The sequence below is a fragment of the Etheostoma spectabile genome, chromosome 13, assembly GCF_008692095.1.
Source record: "Etheostoma spectabile isolate EspeVRDwgs_2016 chromosome 13, UIUC_Espe_1.0, whole genome shotgun sequence".
NCBI lineage: Eukaryota > Metazoa > Chordata > Actinopteri > Perciformes > Percidae > Etheostoma > Etheostoma spectabile.
This window is the reverse complement of record NC_045745.1, coordinates 16,991,042-17,014,707: the sequence shown is the minus strand read 5'-3', so window position 1 is coordinate 17,014,707 and position 23,666 is coordinate 16,991,042. Positions and strand designations below refer to the sequence as shown.

Below are 23,666 nucleotides of genomic sequence, written 5' to 3'. Positions count from 1 at the left end.
CACACACACACACACACACACACACACACACACACACACACAAAATCCTTAACAAATAACATCTGGACTTGGTTCTCTACCTCTCCATTGAAAAAGGCAAAGAGACCAGCAACACAACAACAACAGATCACCGACAAACCCTTCACTGTTATTTCTTGGCATTTCAGTGCTTGTCACAACCACTACCAGACCATGATGTTTGGCCACACAGAAAGTTTTTTTTTTTATTTATTTTTTTAACTTTTAAATAACTAAATCCAATTGGATTTGAAGGGGTCATTGTAGAGGACTAGAAAGAAGAAGGTAAGTTAAATGAGGATAAAGAGGGTGGGATGGAGGGTCTCTCAAAAAAAAAAAGGCCTTGCGTGAAAAAGAAAGAACAGCCCTTCAATCTATGAGTGCTTTCTCCAAATTTGTGATTGATACGTGTGCTGCAGAGCTGCCATTTGCGTCACTGCAGTGCAATTCATAGAACATTACATCTTTAGAGCAATACATTGTTTTATAATTTGATAGAAGTGCATCTGACCAAATTGATAGCAGTTGCTGTGAGAACACTTTGAACGCCAACCATACATTTTGCCAAATATGTCAATAGAGGAATGAAACACTTTGGAAAAACACACTAGAAGTTTATGAGAAGGGTGAATGTTGCATGTCCATCATAGCTTGTAAACAATTACAAAACAATAAACCTAAACCTGAATGACTACATATTGTTGGTTTTTATGGGGTAGGTCAAGATGTCGGTTTTCCTCAACAGTTTTGCTTTCTTTCATCTCGGTTACGTCCCCGCCCACTCCCCTATGCCTTTTTATTTATCTGTCTTACAAGTTGTCTCAATTGAGTGCCCCTTTCTTATGAGCAACATCCTGTCCATTTTTTAAGTGCTTTTGGAGTGTTTAGGCTGCCTGTCAGTTGTTCCTCTCACGCAACCAACTTCTACTTCTACAAATGAGTTCACACCGACTTGAGTGAAGCACAATCCCCGAAGGGAGTCATTCAAGTCAGGCACATTTCCCACCTTCTATAAACTAGAGTACTAAATCTACAACGATCCACCATGGCCCAGAGTTTCACGATAAAATACCAGAAATACCAGATGTGTTTCCAGGTAACATATAATTTGTAAAGTATTACCTTGAAACAAAAGAAACATAAAGGTTGGATAAATTTCAGCATTATAATATTGTAATTAACAATTTTAAATTCCAATTTGGAAGGTATTACGCTGATATATACTATATTCCCACTACCCAGATATACATAGGGTTGTCATTGAAATCATTCCTAGCTAAGACATCGGTAATTGGATGTTATTACATTGTTACCTCTGAGCAAAAACTAATGTATTCCAGTGGGAAGCATCTTTTGTAATAACAGCATGATTACCGTAGCGAGTAGCATTACAAAGCTTAAAATCTGCATAAGGAGGTTCGGGTGAGGGGGGATGGGTCAAATAACACAGGACTTTCCCCCCGGAGAACTGGGTTGAGTATACTGTATGTCTTTACTTAAAAACAGTAAATTAAATTTAGCAACAAAAAGGTATATGTATTGCAGCACCGGCTGCATTGCAAGTGACTCAGGTCTAAGATTCAGGATTGGTTATAAGGTTAAATTATCATGATAACCCTGACTGGATGCTGATGTACACTAACTTCTGCAATTATAAGAGTTTGACTGCTTTTATGCACTCATACTGTGGCAACCATGGGCGATACTAGACCCTTTTCAAGGGGGCTCTGTTTAAAATCAATCAATAAAAAAAACTTGTTTTTTAAATACATTTTTCAGCTTTTTGTGAGAGTTTATGTACTTCTCTGTTAGTGACCGAGGATAAACAATTACCATTAACAGAAACATAGTTAGGGCCAATCAGAGGTGGTTGTGCCAGACTCCCGCCTTTGGGAAGAGCAGGAGTCCGGTTGTGGAGTTTAACAGTGGTCATCCCCAGAGAAGTTGTTAATTTCATGACACAGATTAGAACCAAAACTGAAATGTAAGCAACTAAAATGGCTGAATGTTAGAACATTGTGTCAAATTGGTTGTTATCACCGTTTTTGCTTTAGTTCCATTATTGTGTTAATAGTGTTCAGTAGCAACCTCAGAGATTATCAGATAATGAAATGACTGATTTAGCAGGCATTTTGCAAGGGACTGTATTCGTGTGACATTCTCATCAGGGGCTTTTTTATGTTTCTGTGTCGCATCCACAGCATACCCCCACAGACCCCTCTGCATCTGGTGGCTGTGGCTCAGTGGTAGAGCGGTTGCCTGCCAATTGGAAGGTTGGTGGTTTGATCCCTGGCCCTGCAGTCCCACGTCGAAATGTCCTTGGGCAAGACACTGAACCCTGAGATGCCCCCCGGTGCTGGCCGGTGCTTGGTAGCGCTGCATTTCACCCGACTCATTTCCTGGTTCTCCTTCTCCATAAATAACATGGAGAGGGAGAGTGTTAACTTTTCCAGTTATAATTTTCTCACTTTAGTCAGAAAGCAATGGGGAGACACTGTTTCTCTCACTATGACTCTAGAGTCAGTACCACACACTCCCCCCTCACACACACGTTTGCTTGAGGCACACACCAGTGTAAAAGTATAAACACCAGGCCACTTACGTAGGCTACGGTGAAAGCTCTGCGCGAAGCCTCCGCAAAAGCATAAAACGGCATTTAAGGTCTGATCCTAGAATTGCCCCTGGTGGCAACTAAGGCAAATGCAATACTGAGGCCTTTCTTTCTTAGAGTATACAAGCACAGTTAACTCTGCTATTCATTTGCATGCATTGTAAGAGCTGTTTGCAGAGGGCAACAGAGAAGGTTGTGTGTGGTATTTACAAGAAGAGTAATAAATCCACATGGAAAATTATAAAAACAGGGCTCTAGATGAGTCAGACAATACCGGAATGCTATTACTAATATGTTTCTTAATAATTCTATGACCACATGCCAAATAGACTGATTACCCAGTGTAGTTTATCCCCTGCCATACAGTTATTTGTTTTATTGATGATGCCCAAAGAGGCCCATCAGTTTTCCAACAAAGATTGGAGCCAAAGTATCGCTTTTTAATCAATTTTATTTTTTAATTTATGTTTATTGTCCCCCCATCTGTTAGATGGAATTCACGCCCATGGGTATTGTGGACACATACTGCAACATGCAGATGATGCTCTATGACTTTACGACTTGATCTAAACAACCGTTTTGTCTATTACTCTATGGTTTAGCAAAGAAAGAGTTTGTATCTCTCTCTAAAGATGACATCATGGAAGCAAGAACGCTTTTGTGGTTTGAACCTTGGCTATGCAAGCTAGCTATTGAAACATGGCTCTGGACCCAAACTACTTGATAGGGATTGGAATCTCTGGGGATTACATCCAGCTATGCCTGTTGCAAAGAGGAAAGCTCTGCCCATCTGTTTATGTATTGAACAGGAGTTTAAAAAAAAAACAGACTGTTTGGAAGCCCTAGCTGGGTCCTACAGAGAGGTCCAACTTGAGACTCCATAGGGAGACATCAGCGCTCATGTAGGCAGTGATGGAGAAACCTGGAGGGACAGGGATCTTAAAATTGAGTGGTATTTTGTTATTGAACTGTCATGGCCTATGCAACACCATGTACAATCGTGGTGTACGTGGCAGCACAGTACCGTGCCAAAGATCGATGATAAACTTTCCAGGCATAAAATCAGATTTAAAGCATGTGCCTTGGACACTTGAGTAAAAGAATGCAGAGCTGTCAACTGATGATCACCTGTGGGTAGTTGGAACAGATGGTTAGGGAAGCTGCTAGACTTGATTAATCTCAATGTGCATCAAGAATGAGCCGGGTCCCTGTCCAGAAGATGCTTAAGTGGTACATTAGTAGGCCTTTACTGCATAGTAGGGGTGGCTTGTGAAATGGCAGTATTTGGGAGTATATATATATATATATATATATATATATATATAATATATATATATATATATATACACACACACACACACACAACCAGTATATAGACATAGTCTGTCAGCATCTTACTGTCATTCAAGATCAGGACCCCTACCATTGCATCAGATTTGGAGGTGCTGACCCGCCACGGTACTGTGCTGCCACGTACACCACAATTGTACATGGTGTTGCATAGGCCATGACAGTTCAATAACAAAATACCACTCAATTTTAAGATCCCTCTCCCTCCAGGTTTCTCCATCACTGCCTACATGAGCGTTGATGTCTCCCTATGGAGTCTCAAGTTGGACCTCTCTGTAGGACCCAGCCAGGGCTTCCAAACAGTCTGGGTTTCTTTGAACTCCTGTTCAATACATAAACAGATGGGCAGAGCTTTTCTCTTTGCAACAGGCATAGCTGGAGGTTATATATACACACACATATATATATATATAGATAGATACAAGCATGTAAATGTTTCCTTCACAAAGTGCACACTTAGAGACTAGGTAAGGAGCACATATTTCATAAAAGTCATTTAATGTGGACCATGCTTCTGATTGGATGTAGACCTTCCTGTGGAAGTGTTCTGAAAACATCAAACTAAAAGGGGACTCGGGGGCAAACACAGGAAATCCTTGAGGGATAACATATTTCATCTAGCCTGAGAATGCCTCTGGATTCCCAGGTGGACTTACAATGTGGCGAATAAAAGGATCTCTGGGCTGTGCTTCCTTTGCAACCTGGACTCAGAAAAGCAGGGGGAAGTGATTGGGCTTAAAATGTCACCTATGTGTAGAAATTACACTTACTGTGTTAACACCCAACTATACAGAAATGAATGAGCCAACTTTGGATTGCTCAAGATGAAATGCTGCGCTCACTGCAGTAAAGAGAAAGCAGGTGGAAAGGGTCAAGCAGTGGCAGCACAGAGGAAGTGACTGGTGCTAAGAGGAAGCTCAGCCTGCTTTAGGTTTGGGCATGTTCCAGTCACCCCTGGTGTCTGTGCATATGCATGTTTGTGATGTAGATAGGTGAGTAATGTGTTTATTGGAATCCATGTTCCACTGACCCTTGATTAAACCTTGCCCTCGCTGGGGGATCAAAGTTGTTACATCATCGGATTGCTCCCAGCTCAGGGGATGTTTGTTTCACAGTGAGACTGGTCCAGCCAAGCGCCCTGACTTAAAGCAGACTTCCTATTCATGAAGCTTCCACACATCTGTTGGGGACCGTGCGAATGCGTGTGTGTATGTGTGTGCTTACACTATGATCTCACCTTGTGTGCCTGAAGCTTGTTAATGGAGAGCTTACTGCACAAACAAGGTGTTGTCAGCTCCAGATCTAGCAGAGTCCTGGATGCTATAATCATCAACTGTGTGTATGTACACTTATCTCACATTTCAGAACCACAAACAAGATTAAAAATACATAAATGCAACTGTGCAGCCATCAACAACAATATGCTCAGTGTATAAACAACACAGCTTTAAGGATGTTATGAGGAAAATGGGGGGATATTCCGACATCTGTTTCTGATGAACCTGTAGAGAAAGTAAAGGGCAGATATTTGGTCTTTTTCTGTGCTTCTTTCACAGATGATCAGTAGTGTCTGTTCAGATCTTTTCCCGTAAATGGATGCTCTGTTTTTACTGTCCTTCTGGAATTCATCAAGCAACCCATTTGGGGATTATATTCGGGGAAGAAGTCATATTTCTGATATTGAAGTAGCATCAAACACTTTCAGAGAACAGTGGTACAAGTCTGAAAACAAATGATGTATTGTATTGAGTGTACTTGGTTAACATGCAAATAAGAGTGTGACCAATTGATGAAGACATTCTACTTTTATGGAGTACTCTTACATATCAATTTAACTTCCCCTACTCCTCTACCACCCACAAAAGCAGATGTGGGTGGTAGGAGTGGGGAAATATACAGAAGTAAGAGGAAAAACAGAAAAATTTTTGGATGTAGAACATTGTCTATCTACTTATTCATCACAGTGACAGTTTCTCGGTCCGTAGGGAGTTGGGTTGAGAACTGGAGGGTTGCTGGTTCAAGTCCCCGTGTGGATAGTGTTTACTAACAAAACAGAGTGTAAATTGTAATGTCCCCATTTGGGATCAATAAACAGTGTTAATTATAAAATTATTAATTATTACAAAATCCACAATTGGACCGGATTGTATGACAATGTGTTCCTTTAACTGTCTCTTCAAAAAAAAGTTAGATATAAAAACTGGAGAGAGAGACAGAGAATATTAAATCAAAAATAAATAATTTAAACATAGATTCCCTTCGGTAATTCTGATTTTTAGCTGCAATATCATTAACGTCATTATTTTCCAACATGTGACTTAGATCAGTGTTTTACCTTAAGTTCCTGCTTGCACCCTGTTTCAATAACTGTGTTTTATCTTTACCTTTCCTTGTTTTGTACTTGTGCTTTTTAGGGAGTCTGTTGTAATATCTGGCCAGGGACGACAATTTACAATTAGCCTTTTGGCAAATTCTGGCATATTTACAGCAATGTTTATTAATATCCACTGCCCCTATCAAATACATTAGTAAATATTAATAAAAAATGAACAGAAAATTCACTTAAAAGTTTGGGAAAGATGGTATCATTCATTGAAGTTATACAGTTTTAAAATCCAGAGAATCACTTATTCTAACCACCAGAACCATAAGCTGAAAATGCTTTTATTAAAATATCTTCCACTGAGAAACTGTACGTCTGCAATTGTAGAAAACAAGTCCATATATTCTTGATGGATTGTCACATGTCTAGGTAGGGATTCCAATCGATCTATATTACCACATTACACAGTTGTGCATGAGATACTGCAATACATTTATCATAACTCCTAATTTACAATCCTGTAAAACAGGATGCCGTACAGGGCCTGAAGTTAACTTTTTTGACCACCTGCCACTGTCACTTTTTACCAGCCACTTTTTTTTTTGCCTCATTAAGGTGAAAAACTGGAATTGCTGTGTCTCTATGAGTCTACTCGTGGACATTGCGGCGTCATCATGTGCTGTGGTAGGGCGGCCCGCCTTTATAATCCAGCATAAAGGACTCCTTTCCTATCCCGGGCTGCAACACACAATCATACAGGTTGATAAAGTACTTATTGGACTTTAACTTATCATTGCTCCTTCAAAATACAGTTGTCCTCAATTTAGGTCATTCTGTACTGTACATCTCATCTGCGTTTTTTCCTGAATCTACCGTGTATGATTGTGTGTGCGTCAGTTGCAGGTGGAACGGAGCAGTAGCCCCACCTGTTGCAGTGAGCCGAAAGGATTGAAACAGCAACTTTATAGTGAAAAAACGTTACATCAATGTTTACAGAATGGCAGGACGTCTTTAGCTGTACATTTTGTTGGTGAGATGTTTGATTCACACACGTCTCGTCTTCATATCAGAAAAACGTAAATGAATTTGACCCGTTCTTACCCCCACTTGGTCAGTGGCTGCACGTGGGACTACTGGGATTGTCGAGAGTATCGAAAATGTGATAGGGGGCCTCGGCTGTCAATCAATATCTTCCAGTGATGACGGCCCCTTATTGGTCCGGGCCAGTAAGTAACTAAGTACCCTGCTTACCAATAGTTACTCGTCTGAATCACTCAATTCTAATTGGCTGCTAGCCAACGTGACAGGTAGATGGACAGTGTTGCCCGCCAATTGCAAAATTCACTGCATTTGGCAGGTGGGCGGGTGTTAATTTCATGCCGTGATGCTATCAATCCATGGAGCTGGGGGTTTCACCATTTCTTTGTCATAAGAAAGTTGTTAGGAAAACTACTTTAATGGCCTTAAAGCGCCTCGTGAACGCTATATAATGTACTTTAAATGGTAGCCTGAAAACATTTCAACCGTAGGCTTTTTCATCCAACAAATGCTGTATGGCCCACGGTGACCCTGTCTTGATGCCTAAAAAATTGATGAGGAAGATGAAGAGAAAGTAGATAAGTAAAACAAAAAGAATGAGGAAAAGAAAGGACAAGAAAAGAGGTAATTCAAAAAACTAGAAAAAGAAAATCCTTCTTTTAAAAAAAAAAAGAAGAAAAAAAGGAGGCCAGAGAAGGGGCCAACCTTGAATAAATAGGATTGAAAGGAGGTGGTCAGAAAGAGATTAAAAAGAGAGGAGACACAAATTTTAGGGGGAGAAAAGCTTTGGAGAGGAGGAATAGGAGATGAGAGAAAAAGACAAGGGAGTGGTGGAGAAAAAGCAAAGAGGGGGAGAGAGACAGCCAAGGGGAGATTTGTTAGAGAATTATACATCTGCTCATGTGAGACTGATTCTTCGAGAGAAAAGACTGACGGCTGAAATGAAAAACACACTGTACGGCCAGCTTTCCCAATCGTTTTCAACCTTGCTCCTGTCTTTCTGTTTCCTTCCCTCTTTCCCTGGCTCCTCGGTGGTCTTTTGCTCCCCTTTCGTAACTCAACACAACATCTAAGCAGCCACATTTCTTTTTACATCATGGTGTGATCTCCAAAGTAATCAATCATCTGCTAAAAAGGAGATGCATAGGTTGGGAAGCACTGATCAAATTCTCTTCCATTATATTTTTCTGTCTCCCTTTAATGCAGCTGAGCCACACCAACTAGAGCTGGATATCTTTCACTCAGTGTAATTAGAGCTGCGCCAGGCCATTTCTCACATCGGAGAGTCCAAATGGCACCTAGAGGGAGCTGTTAAAAGTTTTGAAAAACTCTTACACCCAGAAGTTATGGAATGTGATCTCAGTTAACTGCGTAATCCTCTGACCTATGAGTTATCTTCTCGGAGTCTGGCGGATGTAAAGGAGATGAAGGGGTCAAATACATTTGCAAGTCTAGAACATTTTGTGTTTACATTCTCTTCCAGTGGGTGGAAATGTCAGCAAACTTTGATTTGCATAAATAGGGCCACATCTACAGTATCTCTCCATCATCCCCCATCTATACCAGGGAACTCTTCATTTGCGGCAATGCTTTGTGATTTAGGCTAAACTATATTCATTGTGCACTTACTGCTGGCCAAAATTGAATAAATCTTTTCTTTTGAGTTTGGTCAGTCAATACCAGCACTTGTTAGCAAGTCCTGCACTCTAGTGGTCTAAAAGGTGCACTTTGTCTAATACCAGGATCAGACTACACAATTTGTTTGTCTTTCATGACAGTCAGACATATACACACAAATATATTATATACACACACATATAATATATATATAATATACTATACACACCACACACACAATATATATATTATATATATATATTAATAACACATATACACATAATATACACATACACATATATACACATATACACACACATATATACACAAACATATACACACAATACATATAAATATATATATATATATATACATACACACACATACTTACATATATATATATATATATATATATATTATAATATACACAAACACATATATACACACACAAACACATACACATATATACAATATAACAAAATATATACACAAACATATACACACACACAACATACACTATCCACACACACACACACACCACACATTACTTACATGTATATAATATATACATACATATATGTATATATACATACATATACACACATACTGTATATATACACTGTACTGTATATTTTCCTCAATTTAAAAGATAATTTATCAACAAAAGAAAGTCTATAAGCCATAGGCTTGTTATGACCACTTGGTTTTGTGCGAATACCACTCAGTGAACTACATGTCTCGTCTCACACAATTTATGTCACCTAGCTTGATGCTCCACTTGCTCGCTAGCTAGCTTGACTCTGTTCCACAACACATGTAACGTTATCTTCCCTGATGTGTTTCATCCAGTGAAGTGTTTTCAGCAGATAAGCAAAATAACAGGCAAGATCTGCTTCTCATTTGAACAACGTTACATCCCCGGTACGATACACAAAGACATTGTAGTTTCAACAAGACGTCATCAACCTTTCTCACTCCGAACGCGTAAAATACAGATGTTTGGACAGCGGCTGTCATCGTCTGATGCGACGAAAAAAAGCACCCTTCGGCGTGTGTGTAGGACGTACTGGGGAGAGCAGCATCTAGACAGGATTTAGCGAGTAGTATATAAGGGAGACATTCCGCATAGGGAGGTTAGTCGGGGTGCAATAGAGGGTCTGTGCCATGTTTAAAGTTGGCAACGGACTAGTAGTAATATAATTTAGTTTAAACGTTTTAATGATCCCCTATGCAAAGCTGGGAAGCGGGGCGATCTCTGCCATGAAAACAGCCTGTATTAGCACTGTTTGTATCTTTTCTCCACCAGACAGCAGCAGTAGCGTCTCTCCTTTTCACCATGTTTATATACGTGCACCAGAGAGGAAGAGAGTGCTCTCTCTTCCTTGTCACATGTCACACAAGGCTTTCTGTGTGGTGGTTGTGAACCATCCCAGACATTAGTTTGAGGATCTTTGATAATTAAGAGGTAAAGACACTTTGTCGGTCCCGACCCTCATTATCGGGCATGACTTTGAACGTTTGTCTGCTCCTTTTCTGTCAGGTCAAAATTTGGCTGAATTCATGTAGTCTGATCCTGGCATAACACCTAAAAACCCCAGAACATGAAAGCTTAAATCCCGTCATTTGTGGCAGTACAAAATTGAAGGTCTCTTTTAGTAGTTAGTTTTACAATCAAGAGAATACGTATTGATATTTCCACACATTAAATGTTATTTCTTATTAGAGAGGCTTTGATGTACTTTAATGTCTTCCAAAGGGAAGAAACTTGGATGGTGGATTCTCCCAACACTGTAACCAACAGCACAACAACAAATATCTCCGTATGGTCACAAAGTCAAAACAGCTGCCCGGCACTTTGAACAGCTCTGAAATGATGTGGAGGTCTTTTGCAATTCAGGGTGGACTTGATTCATCGCCAACATTAATGTGCTGCAGCAGAAAGATACATGTCTTTTGTCCATATTGGACCAGATGCTAATCTCTAACTTCTAACTTCATCAGAAAAAAAATAGTCCAGGCACAGTCCAGCATTATATCATAGTAGAGAATGACTGAGCCCAACATTGTTTGATAAAATACTGTAGTAACATGGGGATATATTTTGTTGGGTGGAAAACAGCACCAAAATATAAAAAAAAAAGATTTTGAGGAGTGTTAATCAAATCAATTAACCTTTTAAAACGGCGCATTCCAAAGCATGGCATGGTTCTGGCTAATATTTGGCATTTATAGACCCAAGTGGGGGCTTTTTTGGTTTCTCAATTTTATAACTATTACACAAAATATGTATTATCACAAATAAGGTCCAGAGTAATTGGAAATGAAAGAATTTCACAAACTCGTCAACCTTCCATAAAAACAAAACACTTGAATAAAAGTAGCAGCAAATATCCTAAGGCAGCCACTGAAGTGCATATTATACATGTAAGGCAACTTTACACCCAAAGACTGCTCAAGTAGCATAACTAGAGTTGTAAAGTCAGCTTTCTAATCAGTGCAATGTCTGCATTTCTTGCAGAGGAGAATGAACAAAATGGGGCTTTAGGCAACAAGCCAGTAGAGTCTGATAAATTCATCCTGCTTCAATTTTGCAGTGATGAATTACACCTTCCGGGCAAGTGGTTTGTCTGTGAGTTTGTTTTGAAGCAATTAACGAAGAGACTGGAGTCCGTTTTTCCAGTGAGAATGTAGTATAATATCTATGCCATCCTTTAAGGGCCTAGAACGAGGCAGAGATTAGCTATGGAACTGGCTGGAAAATTTGAAGAAATTATCCTTGAAAGTAACCTCCATTAGTTTAATGAGGATGGCTTAAGTGCATGACACCATGGAAACATGCATTGTCTTATTTAGAGTGCAACAGAATCAGTAAACTGGAAAAGCTCAGCATGACAGAAAATCCACTGAGTGGAATATTCCTGTGCCACAGTTGTTTCTTGCCTAGTATCAATGCTAATTTCCATGAAAACACTGCCAAGTTCCATGGTAGTTAGAGTATCTTGTTAGATACAAGACTTTTTTGTTTATCTGATTGGACTATTCCTCACTATTTCTTCTATATCTCTGTATCAACCACTAACTGATAACAAAAATACATGAGCAGGTTTTTTTTTCTTTCAAGCCTTAATGACTTAAACTGTACTTGAGAGCGGTTCCTGTTGCGTCACAAAGAAATTATGTTTCTTTCAATATGTCTGATTATGATTAAGTCTTTCCAAAAACTGTAAACTTTGATGTTGTACCAAAGTACCATTGCAAAGCCTGAAAGATTGACTTTGTGGCCCGATAAGAACTTCATTTGAACTTTAAGTGTAAGTAAACATTGTATCGGCACTGCAGCCCCAAAATGTTCTCCCAACTACAGAAAGTCATGCCGGATACTTGAGCATCCACTATTTTCATCTTCTCTGTTTATCGCTCTGACAGCACAGATTAGGGGATGGGACAAACATTTGTTTTGTTAGGCCATGGAACACAGTGGTAATGTCGAGCTCACACGGATGATTTGTTCAAAGGGCACAGGAAGAAATTATGCTCCAAAAATCCAAAACAGAAACTGAAAGGTCACATTCACCATTTAAGTGATATTTCATTGTTGTTTGTTAAAGTGCTTCCTTGCATTAAAGTTGCAGTTGTCCTCCCGTCATCACTATACATTAAAAGAGAGGTTCTACTGATGATGAACTTTCCATTTCTTTACTCCAACAAAAACTTATTGACAGTTATATATAATATATTTTGCCTCTCCCCTGGTAAAGTGAGTTAAGTGAACCACAAAAGCCCCAGGTTTCATGCAACAATCAATTGTAACTGTCTTTGCAAATACGGAAATGTATACTAGTAAAGCACACATTAGCTGATGTGTTAGGTGCATGTAGGTTGGTCATGAGGCCCAGCCCTGAAGAGAGTCCCTGTGTGAAAACCTAGTTCCAAGACGATACTGTGCTGCTACATTAAAACTTGTGTTTGATCAAATAACCACAAGTTAACATGCATTTCTGTTAATATTCCAGAATAGGAATATTTTACACAATTAGCAGTTAGGGAGAGTGACATAAGGAATAATGTAGAGCGAGGCGGTTGTTATAGTGAAAACAACCCCAACAGGTTGATCAGGACCCCGACGCAACCCCTGCTTATTACATGGCTACTTACCAAACAAATCAATAATTTGAATAATATTGATTTGATTTATACAGGAGTTTATTGATTGGATTGCTTCTGCTAAAGAAAATTAGGTTGGAATCCTGCATCCATAGCAACGTAAACTCTGTAGCTAATACATTTCTGGCAAAAGCCATCAGTTTTTCCCACTTACAGGCTGTGATAGTAGCTATATATTTTATAAGTTGGGCTGTTATGGGGTGTTGCCGTGCTATCGCTAGCTTTAGGTGGACAAATTACCCAGCTGCTGTTTTAATCACTGCAGGACTTGACACAACATTAGCTGAAGCGTTGTAGTGAGCTAGCGGGCTATTGGTTGCTCTAATTCACATTAAAAGGAACATTTTCGTTGACGGTGAAGTAAGACAAGGTAAATGGGACAAGAATGTCCTCATTCATCGTCTTTCCCTTTTGCACAGCAGCTGCAGTTGACACACCAGTAACATTAAAAATGCTGCAATGTAAGCTAACTTATTAGCGTTGTTCTCCCCACGGCAGTTACTGCGTAGCAATCATAGACCGTATATAAAGACGTAGAGATAGACGCTCACCACATCTGGTGTCACTGCTTGAATTGGAGGACAGAAGTTGCAGGGCTGCCAACTTTTCCAAAAACCTTGGAGTGAGATTTGGGGGGGCCAACCCATATTTTGCCGCGTACAAAGCAATTTCTTTGGGTCTTTATCCTTTAGGGTTTAAATTGGGATTTGTTATATGTGGGGGATGGGCTCTCCCTGGGGGTCTGGGGGTATGCTCCCCCAGGAAAAAATCGAAAAATAACCATTAAATGGCACTTTCTGGAGAGTTTTTTTTTGCAAAAAAAATGAGAAATCAAGTCTTACATGATATGTGCAAAACTGTTGGGTTAGAACCTTTGCATTGTTGTAGTATCAACAGGTTTTAGGGCATTCAGCATTTACATTATTAACTTCTATGATATAGAACTGACCCACACAATGTGCCAAACATATTGAACCACATGAAGAGCAGTGCTATGTCAGCAACAGCTCAGAGATTTGGGTCTGTGTTGAACAGGTCCAGGGGTCCCAGGTATAGGGACCAGGGACCAAAGTTAAATTAATATGAGGGATCAACTAAGACCACTGACATTCAAAGAATGAGAACCACTGAGTTACATAAGTTCTAATCCTTTAACCTTTGTGCCAATGTTCAGTAATGTTTGGCTGTCATCCTCTGTACCCCACTTAATGTTTTTACTTTTTTGTGAAAATAAAGACTATTTGTTCATTTTAAAAAACATCAAATTAATTATTTACAGTTACATTTAGAGATGCAGAGGTTAGAAATGCACAATAGTGGCCCAACGTTGCAGTATCGTATATATATATATATATATATATATATATATATATATATATATATATATATATATATATATATATATATATATTATAGCTCAGATGTGTTTCACCAGATTTCTGCTCATAGAGATCCGAGATTTGGAGAGTTGTAATACAGTCTGCTGTGCATGTAATTGCTCCGCTGATATGGTGGATCTCACTCAGACCGTCTGACAGACTCAGAGGCCCATTTGGGTCTCTGGTCTCTGACAGTTTAGAGGTGTCCGTACGCTGCTCATTATCGGAGGTCTACGCATGCATGCAACGTGTCACTGCCCCCAGCAGAGCGAGTCCACTACAATGAACTGAAGTTGCTACGCTACCAGCCGCGCTCCTCATCTCTATCTTTACAGAGAGAGTGGACACGAAGCGACGGACGGTCTGTGATATTCAGAGCGCATACCTGAAGCCGGGGAAATGCACCTGGAATGGCTCGTGAAAAAAATGTTCTCATTTTGCGACAATTTGAAAATTCCACAGACAGGGAGCGCTCTTGAACCCCCTCACAGTTCTGAAAGCAACAACTAGTCGATCACGAGTGCTCAACAGGTAAAACATAGATAAACCATCTTTCAGAAATTTGACACAGGGCTGACACTTCAGCGTGAGAAATCGGGGTGTGGCGTTGTGCGCGTGTGAAACCAGCAACTGCGTGTGTCTCACGGCCAATGCGTGAGAGTTGGCAGCCCTGAAGTTGATCCACATAGCTTAACTTTTTGCCACAGCTGATAAGTTACCCGGACTTCTTTCACTCTAGTTGCTCCACAGTGAACAGAACTGTGTCCATGGCCACGCTCTGCTATGCATGGCAACGGTGTGTACTTAGCAACGGTCGCAGAATGCCTTAGAATTCAACCAAGCCATGTATTAAAGGGAGTTGACAGTGGCCAAGCAACTTATTTGTGCCCTACGGTCCCAAAGAAGGTCAACACAGCCATATTTGTTTTCCTCAAAAAACACTGCTGGATCTGGAATTGTGGGAATGTGCTTCTGCACTGTGAAGCAGTACAAACTTCACACACAAAATTCCAGGCTCTCTTATTTACTATACCTCCAAAGAAAATACATTACAATAACTCAAACGGGGGAATATCCAACAATATGCATTGGAATTTGTTTTGGTGGTTTTGTACGTTCAAAGCTTGTTTTAGTTGTGCAACAGAAAACTCAGATTGGACAGATAGTCTAGCTAGCTTTCTGGATTTACCCTGCAGAGAGCTGAGGAGCAGTTAGCCATAGTCCTCATAAATCGGCTGGTGTTTAAAATTACAACACAAAGAAAGTGGAAGGTAACAGACATTCGGCCGGGAAAAAAATGGCAATGGAGCAATCCCAGAAGTGGATATAGACTAATGAAAATATAATTTAACATTAAAACTAAGCTGCCATAAATATGCTTATAATATATTTTGAATATATCTTCTGGAAGGATTTCCACAAGCCTTTAAAAGCAGGCTGTAGAGCAGGCATTCCACATACTTTTCACATAGAGGGGCATCCCCTTTAATCTAATATCAGTAGGGGGCGCTGAGCGTACACACAGCAGGATGCCACGTCTGATTGCATTTAGGTTGATCCGGTGTTATTCCACCTTGCATATTATGCAGCACAGTACACTTTGAGATTTTTGACTGAAAGAATTCTTTAAAAAAACGGAATTGTTAAGTGAAAGAATGAGCAGGTAACATGTTAGGAGAACTAAATACAGTAGCCACATAACCATAACTACTGACGTTGAGCCTGTTTTGTCCCTCCAGAAGAAACATTTTCAGAAACATTCCAGAAACGAGCATCTCCTCAGCTGTCATTAGCAAAAGACAGCTGATCATTGGCACCATCAAGCACATTTTTGCATCACCAATCTGAAATATATACTGTACTACTTGCAATATGAGAGTTGATATATACAGAGCAGTTTACACACCACATGCACATTTAAGTGGTAAATATATTTTCTGTTGTCTGCAGCTGGAGCTTTGAAATACTGACTTAAATACTGTACATGCCTTCACTTATGGTACAAAAGAATACAAAATCCCCCACAGCTAAAAAAAGGATAATTTCTGCTGAACTTATAGCTCATATTCAATATAACAACACTAACAAAGAAAATGCCCACCTGCTTTCCTCTCCTGTCTGAATCAGCTGCATTGATTAATGATTCTCACTGTTCTGACTAATACAGTTTATTCTCAGATTAAGCTACAACAAACTTTGGTACTCACAGAGAACTGTAACAGTCTCCATTATGGATCGGGTCATTACTGCTAAAATAAACTGCCCTGTTTTGCCAGTGTCCTTTCATATAGATCCAGCCAAATAAGCTGTGCACTCTGTTATTGATGATAGAACTATACACACTACTGCTGCTCCTGCGGCTGCTTATATGATTTCCTCCTTTTAGTGAAAACATACCTTAATAATAAGCAAATCATTGAATCCATATGGATTAAACTGTGAGGAAAATAGAAAACCCTTTGAAAACACTTTTTTTTTAAATGCTTGAACAAAGGCAAATAAGTTTGATTACAGTTTATGTTGTCAATTACTGTTAGAAACATAGATGTTAATTAATATCATACATTCATATGGCTACTTTGTCATTACCATTATGACCAATGGCAAGACTTTTTTGCCATACTAAAAGCATTTACAGTGGTCCATTATATAACATTCCATAGATAAATACAATACACACCTGCCTAGTTCATGAAATCATTCCAGTAATCAGAATTCAGTCTGATCAACAAGCTAAATACTCTAAATAAATACTTCAGTTCTCCATTGTTATTATTACTACCGGTGTACTCCATCTTGTGGAGGCCTTAGAAACTACAACTGAATTAGGCCTATAACAAGTGGAGTGAGCCTGGGCATGTCTGTACAGCTAAATAAAATACACCTGTTTTAAACTGGTATTGGTAAGGTATTGGTATTAATTTTATAGAATAGGTTTTCCAAATTGTGGGGCACACTCTTATGATAAAACAGGACATTCTGAAAATTACACATTACCAACTGTTTCTATGACGACAGCAACATAAGGAGAGATTTTGAGTTTTCTTCCAAGTGGTAGACGAGATAAAAAGAAATTAGGCTCATGTTGCCACATGGTGCTGACAAATTGGCGGGTTTATGGTTTGAGCCAGCATAAATAATGAACACTGGCCAACAGCTGCCCATACAAAGTGAGGCCATCTGACTCAATACCCATCTCAAAGTGGTACACATCCAAAATGTTAACAGTCCCCCTTGCTTGTTCAGTGTCTGTTGGAAACACAGGGAGTGACCTGGAGAATCTGAATAACACACAAACAACCTCTCTTTGGAAGTTCCAGCAAGCGGATGAAGCATGACTAAGAAGTCTAGAATACATATATTTATGGAATTGTTTTTAATTAACCGCTATGAAATCTGGCATCTCTGGTTGCCAGGCAACATAGGCCTATTTTCCAACAGTTGGTCCTTGTTTATCATCAATGACCAAACTCTTGATGTGGGTAGTTCTGGGCCGACGTACCTGTCTCAACTTTGGAGTGGTCGGTCCTCTCTGTCACCTTCTCCTGGCTAATAAGGTAATCAACAATCCGCACGCCGATTGGTGGGTCGGTGTGGTTCCACTCCATGATGACCAATGAGCTGCTGGGCTCGTAGGTGTAAGACAGTTTCAGCCTGGCAACAGAGTGAGAGAGATGCAAAACCATGTTACTGAGTGAAAGAAACTGTCAGCAAACTGTCCAAATACTGTAATTGACAGCAAACATTATCCCTCGTGTTCTGCAAAACTGCAACCCAATAAGAACACAAACACTTCTGTCAACAGAAAAATATAGGCACTTATCCCCTGATGTCTGACTTGGCTTATGCTGGACCGGTTATCTGCAGCTATGTAGCATTGAGACCCATGTGTACAGGTTTTCATGCCAACCAATTAATGCAGCAGCTCATTTTATTGATGAGCACTCCCAAACTGGGCAGCAGAAATAAATCCATGGCGGCTATAATCACTGACCTAAGACAATGGGCCCAAACACGTAACAAGCTCCCTCCCCCTCCATTCAGTAATCCATCCATGGCTGTAATCTTTGGTGGCAATACAATTCTGTGTAGAAAAGCATCCTGATGGCACATGACTTGACACCATTGCAGCGCCACATAGAGTTATGCCAGTGAAATGATGGACGGAGATGTTTGGAGAAAGGTAATATTACAAGTTACTAACATAGGTTGGGGAAGTGGGGCGCAGGTGGGCAGTCCGTCTGTGCCAAAAGCGCTGGAATCACACCGACACCAGTCATCGATAACATCTCCTTTCCCTGAACACCATAGCATGCTCATCATCGCCTCATGAAGAGCCTACAGAGAGAGAGAAAGAGAGAGAGATAGAGAGGAGAGAAAAACAAACGTGAAACCAAAATTTGCTTGTTATAGCACTGGTTATATTGGAACATGCACTATTAAAACGTAATTATTTTCTATGAACTTCTATTCCCGCATCAAGCATTGTATATTAAAGTTTTTCCACACAAAAAATGAAAACCCTTCCTATCAAATCATTTCCCAAGTTTAAAGTTTTTTGGGGACATTGCGTATGATCAGAGCCTTAACCCCAGGCCATTTTCCTAGAACACCATTTCTCATGTTTTTCAATACATACATTTTAATTTCCAAAATACCTTATAGATCCGTTTGGGGGGAGAATTGAAGAGAAGTTTGAATTTTGGATCAAACTAGAACTTCCTTTCAAATGTGTTCAAAAGACTCGCTAAAGCCCTTGACTTGTCGTGTGTCCATCTGGACACTTCCCCTTTATCCACTGTTAGCTACGGAAACTACAAATGTGGCAACCGTACCCAATGCTTTTACAACCATTGCAGCAGGACCTCATCCACACACAATGACACTCATGATATTAAAGGTGGCCCTGGGGTGTCTTCTTGTAAACAGACAAGTTATGTTCACATTTAATAATACCCACCAAAACACATTGTGTGTCCCTAAGCTAAGGAATGTGTTGAATGTGTTGCTTTCCTCATAAAACATTTACACAGCCGTTTTTTTTAAAGTATTATAAATCCAGCATTGTTTATATTCATGTTTACTAGCTTCTAGTTTTTTTCTCCAGTTTTTTTTTTTTTTTTACCCTAAAGTTACTTTTGGTGTTATTTATTTAGATATACATGATGTCTAGCACTCCAGCAGGAAAAGTAAAGCTGCATTTCCTGACACCCAGAAATCATCTAATACACACTTTTTGCAGCCAAACATGGATCGCCATGTTTGTTCTCGTGAAGCTTGTCCTACCCAGCAACAGAAATGAAGTGGGGTGGGACTTTGGAAAAGTATATTGTCCTACTAGCTACATAATTATATATGCATATTCCACAGTTAGTTTTACAACTAAGTTGTTAGTATGGAATTAATATCTCTGAGTTCTGGTTAGATATTGTTATAGTGATATAGTAGTATAGGTTGATATGTACATATTGACATAATTGGTTGGTTGGGCCATGGATGTCAAGTTTACCCAAATTAAATTTATCTTAAGATTCTTGGTCTGGATATTACCTGATGGCGACATCATGTTGTAATTGTACTTTGTTTTGTACTGTTGTTTTTCTAATAGAGAAGCAAAACTAACTACTTTTATTCTAAGTAAAAATCAGCCATCAGACACCCCTATTAACTACAGCATATGTAATGGTGATACTTGTAAGGGCAAGCAAAATAATTATGCAAAATGTTGCCTGTGCATCATGTCTTTTCGAGCATCTGCACAGTCAAACACTAGCTACCTTCAAACAGCCTGTGTTGATGACATCGGCTGTATCTGTGGGCCTGAGCTTTTGGATGAAAGCCTAACCCCCCAAAGCGTGGACAGCACCGAATCAACCTTTTTTCCTGCCAGAGGAATAGAAGCGGTAACCACATTCAGTATCGATGAAGTCAGATAAGTCACAGTGCAGTACGGCAGATTATAACACAGCATGCTGTCGGCAGAGTAAGGCATGATACTCCAGAAGGAAAAGACTTCTCTATAACCTCTTTTATAATGAGGCCAGCCGTGATGGATCACCCACATGCAAACACATGGTGTGTTTCATTGCAGGACGCCAGTTAATAGAGTGACTTTGGTTTAATGATTACAGACCCATACTGATGCCCGGATGTTTTGTATAACTAGCTGCATATTAGGTAGCATAGATAAAATGGTGGAAAACTTTACATTCTAGTACATCGGGGAATAAAGACTTACTTTAATATTTCACAGGAAAGGTATTAACAGTTCAGGAGGATGAGAGAAGACGCAGCCACTTATTATGAGTGTGTCAAGGAAAATGTGTGTTGGCATTTTAAACTCCGGTGGATTTCTGAGGACTGTGGTTAACTGCTCCTCAGATCTCTGCAGGGTAAATCCAGACAGCGAGCAGATTATCTGTCCAATCTGAGTTTTCTTTTGCACAATTAAAATAACCTTTGAATGTACACGTTTCACAAAAACAAGTTCCTTCCCGAGTCTATTTTGCAGAGACACAGTCGCTCAGTCCACACAACAAGAGTATTCCCTAATTAAGACAATTGTGATTGGTTTAAAGAAATGCCAGTGAAGCAGATCACATTTTTCTCCTAACCCGGAATGCTGTGTTGACTAGCCAGCCAAATTGGTGTTTTTAGACATTAGACTGTCACACATAGTTAGGGATGAACACTGTACACACCTGGTAGGTCTCATTGTTGGACACCAGCTCAAAGATGGGCGCGGCCTTGGTGATTTGCAGCAAGACAGGCTCGGACTGCTGCCGCCCTTGCACCACCCTCGGGCTCATGTGGCAGAGGTGACAGGAGCGCGGGCACTGGCCTTGGCTGTTGCAGTCCATACGGACACCGGCAGCCATGCGCTTGGCACCAGTGTCCAGCAGACTGGCAATGTACGCAGGGTAGGTCAGGGTCCTTGGCTCCTTGTCACGCTCCTCGGACTCCTCCGAAGGCGAGTTACCTGATGGACAGGAGAAAATGTATTCGTTTTTTTCTCATCATACATTTTTTTGGGATGTAATTTGCACTTTACAGAAGACACAGCAAACACAATCAAATGTATTATATGCAAAGACCATGACAATGAAGCTATAAAAAAGCATGTGGGAAGATTTATGATTTTGTTACTTGTTACACACACACAAAGCTACATGGCACAACTACAAAGCATCAATGTGTTGCCATATCTCCCTTTCCCCCTCTGCCACGTGACTTTTGCTATTACAGGCTGTTATTGACTTCCATGATTTTTTCCCCCTGCTCAGTTTATGGGACTTGAATTAACTTCTTAAAATGATTAACAACTGAGAAAGATACAGTGTGAACCAGTAAGATGAAACCAGGGTCTTCTACTCTGTAACAATAAGTTGCACATACGTTACTTCATTTTGCACAATGCAGAAATGTGTAGTGGAACACTACTTTTTACTCCACAACACATACTGTATACATCAGGCTTAGATACTAATCATTCATTTTTGTCATATGTTTTATACACAACTGTAAGACAGGTGAACTCCCGCACACTAATAGCACCGACTTTACATGAGACGTGATAACGTTTTGGTTTGTTGAGATAGTTTCACTTTTGAATTATGTAAATATGTGAATCAAATATTCCACATAAACTGTAATTGTGTGTCAGACAGAGTGAGATATCCACTTGCAAGGGGAGTTAGAGAGCAGCGACAGAGGGAAACATGCTTAATGCAGAACTATTTGTCTTTTTTAAAAGGGGGACTTTTTCAAATTACCATTTTGGGAGACTGCTTGGCTGTGAGAAAACACAGGCAATTTAAAAGCTCTAGCACCAATTAGGGAATTGGCTTGTTGTGCGAGCTGCCTCTGATGGAATACAACTCAGGGTTATGAGCCACGAGCTCATGGACCAAAACGTGCACAAGAATGAAGGCAAAGAGAAGGCAATTTTTCTAAGAGTATAATTCCATTGCTTTAATGTTAACTTTTTGTTAAACAACTCCTTTAAAAGTAACCTTTTGCACTTTCCTTTTCTTTTGTATTCAATGTAAGAGAATGTGCGTCGGTATTTCAGTGCTTTGAGCTGTATGCTTTGTAAGAAAAGGAGTCATCTAAATAAAGGTTATTCTAATAATGTAAGATGGTATAGACATACAAATCTTCACACTTAATACCTCAAAACAAACATTTGTCATACACCCATTTTCACACCCCCGCCCTTCCTTAAGACCAAACACTTTTGAACAGAATTTTTTCAGAATATCTCCATGGATTGTCATAGTGATTGTATCTGGAACTGTACATACATTTTGTTTGTGAGTGTGTGTGTGTGTGTGTGTGTGTGTGTGTGTGCGCGTGTGTGTGTGTATTTGTGCACATGAGTGTAGGTGAATCTAAGAGCTACAAAGTAATATTCTCTGTTTAGTTTTTGGGTGCGAGTGTGAGTAATTACTCCCTTGTTGATTATACCTTATCTCCCACACATCACTCAAATATGCAAAAACTTTATTGTGCATGCTGCCTATTGAGTTTCACAAGATTTCCAAGTAATGACATGATTAACTAGTAACAGTCAGTTTAATTTAGCTTAGTAAAAGGTGAAGTTAGTAAAGGATATGGAGATAAATAAGAGTCAGGAGGACCATTAAAATAAAAAGTAAATTAACTCGAATCCACTATGTGCAGATTTTATTTGTAGTTATCATATCTTTACTGTTGTCCGAAATTTTTGTCGTTTGCAGAATACATTAAATAAAAGCCCATTCATCTTAAGGTCCCATGGGTCAGATCTGCATGACTTAATATTCGAAAACAGGGCCATCAAACCTCGCAAAAAGAAAGTGAGACCCTGAGCCAAGCACACAATGGCGCTCCCCATAACGCACCAAAAGATACAAAGGAAAAAAATGGTAAATGGACAGCATTCATACAGCGCTTTTCTAGTCCACCTACCACTCAATGTGCTTCACAACACATGCCAAAATTCACCCATTCACACACACTCATACACTGACAGCAGAGGCTGCCATGCAAGGTGCCACCCTGCTCATCAGGAGATTGACACAGACTGTGAAGAAGCTGGAGATTGAACCAGGGAAAAAAAAAAAAGTCATGTAATGTAACCTTCACTCAAAACACAGTAACAAAACAACACCACCAACCTGTTTCA

At 39.8% G+C, this 23,666-nt stretch overlaps 1 protein-coding gene across 5 annotated transcripts in view; it reads right to left on the bottom strand.

Moving 5' to 3' along the window:
- Nucleotides 1-23,666, bottom strand: part of LOC116701032 (astrotactin-1) — a 372,813-nt gene that overhangs the window by 32,609 nt on the left and 316,538 nt on the right. For all 5 annotated transcript variants that reach the window (XM_032534569.1, XM_032534570.1, XM_032534571.1 and 2 more), the window contains 3 exons: nucleotides 21,202-21,479; nucleotides 18,705-18,838; nucleotides 18,003-18,154 (listed from right to left, as the gene is read on the bottom strand). In XM_032534569.1, the coding sequence (XP_032390460.1) occupies nucleotides 18,003-18,154; nucleotides 18,705-18,838; nucleotides 21,202-21,479 (564 nt within the window). The remainder of the gene's footprint in view (nucleotides 1-18,002; nucleotides 18,155-18,704; nucleotides 18,839-21,201; nucleotides 21,480-23,666) is intronic.